We start from the raw sequence: 5,714 nt of genomic DNA, 5'->3' as shown, positions 1-5,714 counted from the left end.
TCAGATAAAACAGTAAAATAATTGCTCCACTACATATGAAATCCCTGCAATAAAATACAGTGAATTATGTTTTCTAATCTCTCAAGAAGTTTTGTACATAAAACATAGATTTTTACAGATTTTTCTAGGTCGTATTGTGGTAGAAATATAAAGATGCATGAAATGAAAAGTACTTAAGTGAGAAGTGACTTTATCTTAAATCCAACTTAACTTATCAGATTCAGTAATAAAAGATGCACTGCAGTTGTCTTTCTCAGTTATGGCAAATGTTACATTTTATTTATTTTATTTATTTATTTATTTTTTAATTACACTGCTAAATCCAGATAAAATAAAATTAAGAAATTAAACCAAAGCTTGTTATAGAGCATCATGGGAATCCTTGGATTTGTAGAGTCTCAACTTCAGATCAGAATTAATCCGTTTATTCTGATTAATCATTAATGCCTTAGTGGGGTCTCAGGTTAAATATTTAAAATGGTTAAATTCTAACGCCAAAGCTAATGTAAGTGCACTTAAAGCTGTTATCACTGAGTTTATCTGCTGTCATTCATAACTAGATTGCTTCCTATCATTTATTTTTATTCCAATACACACTAGTTTTTCTGTGTATGTAATGATTTGTCTTCTCTTTTCTGCCTCATGCTAAATATCCCATAGTTTCACGTATTGTCTTCTATCTTGACTAAAGCTGATTTAATGCACCTTTTTTTGTCAGGAAAAATAGTATTTTATGTAATTTTACAAGGTTTTAAACCTTAATATGTAAACTAACTTGGTAAAATGACATCATTAACAACACTGTAGAATCTGAACTCTAATATTTAAGCTTGTTAGTTTAATTTAAAGCACCAATTGTAATCTCTTTTTTCTTTTTTTTTACTATAAAGCAGCACCAGTTGTTTTAAATGTGCTGCATAAATACCAGTGACGAGATTTGACTTGAGTTAAATTTCGCACCTTTTTGATTTTGCCAACTCTTTTCCTGCTTTTAAAAGAATTCATTTAATATTTAAATGCATTTTAAAAAGATGGTACCTGAGGCCAGTGAACAGCAGACGAGCAGCATCCATGGCTGTGGGTTCATGCTGCCTGATGCTCCAGATGCAGCCATGTGGAAGTTCACCAGCAGCCTATCACGAGCCTTATATATGTGTCTCCAAACACACACACACCGCGTGAACCACCACCCCATCCACACACACTTGAACTTCTTTCAACACCAGGAAACTAAAAGTGGGGAAGAAAATCAGATTAAACATTCATCTAAATGGTAATTAGGCAGAAACAGGGGATTGAACAGCGAGAGCAGGAGAACCAGTTTGATTCAAAGCAAATCCTGCTTATTGTGTTGCATTTACATTTAAAGAAATCTATTTCACAACAGGCCCGCTGACATATAGTCCCGTGGGAACACTGTCCAAATGTACGTTGATCAGAAAACTCCAATGGACAAGAAAGACGTCCGCCCGGGGAGAAACTCGAGCCTTTAAACCTCATGTTTCCTTGTACACACCTGGTAGCATTCTTGTGTTTCTTTTCTTAAAATACTGAGCAAAAAAGAAGGTAAACAGCAAAAGAAAGGCAACATGTCAGTGTCACCAGAGGTAAATGATTAAATCTTGCATTGTGCACAAAGAAGGATGCTTACTTTTGGCAAACACAACTGAACCCAGCATTGTCGTGAAGGTTAACAGAAGACAAACAGGAAGAAAAAAAAAGAATACCAAAGACCAAGGTGTATGAACCAGGATGTAGTTAATGATTTTTCCGAGCTGAGGGAAAGCACCTCGCTGCATTTAAAGATGCATTCTGCAAATTCAGTAGTTGTGTCGGTTAAAGGATTAAATGCAGCACATGCAGTGTCTTTCACCTGTGGTTTGAGATAATAAGTTCCAATTAAACGTCTTTGTAATGAGGAGCGCGTTCACTGCATGCAGCCAGACTGAATTCAAATGTGCTCCAAGGAGTTGCGAATCATTTGCACAATGCTGCACTGATGGCAGAAAAAAACAACAAAACATTGTGCTCAGCTGGCATTTCAGTGGCAGGAGGTGTAACTACTTGTACTCGGTGCTTCTGCCAAAGAAGAGCTCTGTGAGTGCAGCACGGACCAAAATCCTTGACAATGTTTTTCATCCTGCCTGTTTATCACTGATGCAACAAAAAGACTCGTTTTCAGACATTTCAGGGCTGCTGAAGGCCTCCTTAGTGTTTAGAAGAAACATGAAGCTATTTTTAGTCAAACATTTACAGAATATGTGCAGATAAAGTCACATAAATGTGTAATAAATGCTTAGCAAACATGAAGTAACTGCAAGTTTAACACTTTTTAGGGGAAAAACTGTTGCGTAACATTGTCAAATACTCGCATTTGTTCATGACGAGCAACAGGAATTCACGACAGGTCTTTTATTAATGAATGCAATAAGTCATAATGAGTCATACATTAGTTACTGAGGTATATGATTTACAAAGTGTCACCTGTTATAGATTGGGCTGATAGAGCTGTGTAGGAGTGGGGAACCCGTTGCCGGAAGCGGTTCTCCTTCATGGATGAGGCAATAGAATGGAGGCCTTCCATCTCTGGGGCGGTATCCCCTGGTACAGTGCCAACCAAGGGGGGAAATATCCAAAAAAATACAACTGTTTCTCCAAGAAAAGAGCCCCGATTGGTTAAAAACTGTTTTCTACCAAACAAATTCTCACAGATCAACATTTGCTTGACTTATAAATGAGTTCAACAGTGTTAATGGAGACGCTACAGCTCTATTGTTGATCACTATTTACACTATTAGTGAAACCAGGCACATGTAACATGAGGTCTGATTTCTGGTTTGATTTTACCAGACCGCTGAAGCTGACCGCCTTCGTCTTCTGGCTCAGTTGTGTTTCCATCTACGAGGCAGAAGTTGTGCAAACTGGTGCAACATGCAACGACCTTGACAGTGAAAACAGGGTGCACTGTCAGAGCCAAGAAAAACATCGATCGCCACCTGGTTTTTATGATGCCGAATGGCCTTTTAATAACGGACCTTTGTGTGATGTCCGCTGAACCTGGCTGCTGCTGCTGGATTTATGAGCGGCTCTCTGCAGCGTGTGATGAATGAGATGGGTTGGGACGTACAAAGATATCCACCGTCTCTGAGTGTGCAGTAGCCACTAGTTCGGTACAACATACCAACATATAAAGGGCTATTTTTAAAGATGCATCATGGACTGAACCACCGGACGCTGGTGGTCACACACTGCTTGCAATTGAATTGAACAAAATCACGTGCTGTTCAAGTAAAACTGTACTTGGCGTTGATTCTCACATCTCACCCGTCCAAATGCTGCAGATCCAGGAAGACGTTCAAATCCAGCACCAAGTCTTTACAGCTCATCTGGTGGTGGAAGGTTTTGTTGTATGTGAGAAGAGCAGGGAGACTAAACTTTCATCTAAATGTGCTATAAAATGAAAACAATGAGCTAAAAGAGGTTAAAAAGTTAAGCAGATGTTGATAATAATTTGAATTTATGCTAAAGACTCCTTTTGTTTTAAACATACTTTGCTTTAATTCCATTTTTTGTGCGTTAACTTTCTGTTAATATAAGTGTAGTTGTCATTATTTTTGGTGACTCGACACACATTTTATGGCCTAATAGCACAAGCTAACATATAGCTAAACAGATGCTAATGTTAGCAGGTCATTGCTAGCATCCATTTGGAGCCACAGCAAAAGTAAATCTGATATTTACCCAACTTGTAGCCAACATTAGCTCGTTCTTTAGCTGCTAGCTGGTTGTACTTATTGCAAAAAAAGAGAGGGTTAACACGAGCAGGCAGACTAAACGTTAATGTAAAGCTGTAAAACGAAAAAAATTACAAAAAAGACACTGAATGGTTAAGCAGAACTGCAGAGTTTAAGCTAAAGCGGCATTCAATTTAAACATGCTTTGCTAAAATTATATTTTCATGTCTTCACTGTCCATTTTTATAATTATATATTAGTGGTGTTATTGTTGATTGCTGTGAGGCAGATTAGCTTCAGCTAATGAAGAAACTAAGCATTTTATGGCTTCCAAACAGTAGCTAGCATGTAGCTAAACAGTGGCTAATTGCTAGCATCCGTTTGGAGCCACATTTCAGTCAATTTTCAGTCAAAATTTTTAGCTAGCTGATGTTTTATGTTCTTCACTTGCATTACATTACATTTCTTTTCTGTTTTTTTTTTTTAATATTTCATGCTAATTTTGAGATAACGCGTCTACTTTTTTTTGTGATATTGGAGTTGAAGCCTGTCAGCAGAAAAACTTTTTATCCAATTTTTGGTTAAAAAAAAAAAAAAAAAAAGTAATATAATTGCATATTGTGTCCTTTATATCGGCCTATTAGGTGTTTTCAGTAGTCTTAAATGCATTTTCATGGGTGTTTGACTGTAAAACAAGTGTCAGCTACAACATTAAAACCACTGACAGGTGAAGTAAATCACTGATCATCTTGTAGCAATGTTCAGCTGGAAAACTTTACATTTAGGTGGATGTTACTGAGCAGATTCTTAGAGGATTAATCAGTGTTGGTGACTTATTTCATGTCACAGAAGTTCTTATGAGCCAAAACATGCACAGGTGCACTTAATAACATTAATTGTGAGGCTTGTTCCATTCTCAACCAATCCAGACCAAACAAACCTTTTTCCCAGCAGACATTTTGACTTCTCATTCAGGAGGTGGAACAACATGCAGAACAAGTCCTGTTAAACCTGCAGCTCCAAACCCACCCTGGACTTGTGCTTTTAACGACAGCATCCCCTGTGATGAAGATCTGCCCAGGATCCTGCACCTTGCTCACCTCAATGTAAGTTCTTGGCTCAGAAAGTCGTCGACTTGCACCTGCACTGTTTGTACAACTGCAAAAAAACACCTGCTGTGAAAAAGGTCTGCAGTTGTCAATACTGAGCCCACTTGGCACAGCAGGTTGGAAATAAAACTACTGCTCTCTTTCCCCTTGATGTTTACTCGACCACTTTCTTCTTTTCTGAAGCCGAGGCGGAGGACGGGGACGCCTTAAGCCTGCGCTTTGTTCCTGTAATGCTGTACTTACACCCCCCCTGTTTTCATACGTGCAGCACTGGAGACAGTCATGGCGGCGATTTGTTTTGATTTCACGCGTGAAACTTGATTACGGAGACTTGATTAAAGGAGAAAATTGCTCCATTCTAGCGTCATAAACGTCCAAAGAATGAAGAGTGTAACTCTGCACTAACTGCCGCCCCCTGCGGCTCGGCGATGTGACAACTCATCAGGATGTGACATCTATACGCTTTGCTGCTGGCAGCAAACAACACACTGGCTGGATCAAACTGAAACACAGGGTGGGTGTCAAAACAGGAAAAGCAGAGTTGTAAATAATAAAAAGGAGTGCTTCTGTTCAGTCTGTACAGAACTCAGTCGCTATTCATTTTGTGTTTTTGCAGAATTGGACATTTGCAACATCAAAATATGACTTTTTGTGCCTCCAAATGTTAAACAGGCTGCTGGCTTACAGTAGGTTTTGTGTGCACATCTACAATATGACTCAACCTGAGGATGGTAACACATTAAAAGCAGCAGGAAATCAGAGTTTGTTCCACAACATTAACTCGTGAGGCTACCTTGTGATATTCTGTCTATTTGTTTAACAAGGACGGACGCAAAAATATGTCTTTTGTTTCCGAGATTCTGGAGAACAG

General features: G+C 38.6%; 1 protein-coding gene across 1 annotated transcript in view; it reads right to left on the bottom strand.

The window, feature by feature from the left end:
• The window catches only part of LOC103369285 (mucin-19), a gene marked incomplete at both ends in the record, with an annotated part of 18,526 nt that extends 14,400 nt beyond the window's left edge, over positions 1-4,126 (bottom strand). The window contains 1 exon segment of the mRNA XM_008297963.1: positions 4,048-4,126. Coding sequence (XP_008296185.1) covers positions 4,048-4,126 — 79 coding nt within the window.
• Between the last annotated feature and the right edge of the window lie 1,588 nt (positions 4,127-5,714).

The sequence above is a fragment of the Stegastes partitus genome, unplaced genomic scaffold, assembly GCF_000690725.1.
Source record: "Stegastes partitus isolate 25-593 unplaced genomic scaffold, Stegastes_partitus-1.0.2 Scaffold1264, whole genome shotgun sequence".
In the NCBI taxonomy this organism is placed as follows: Eukaryota; Metazoa; Chordata; class Actinopteri; family Pomacentridae; genus Stegastes; species Stegastes partitus.
Note: the sequence above shows the minus strand (reverse complement) of the source record. Positions and strands in the feature narration are given on the sequence as shown.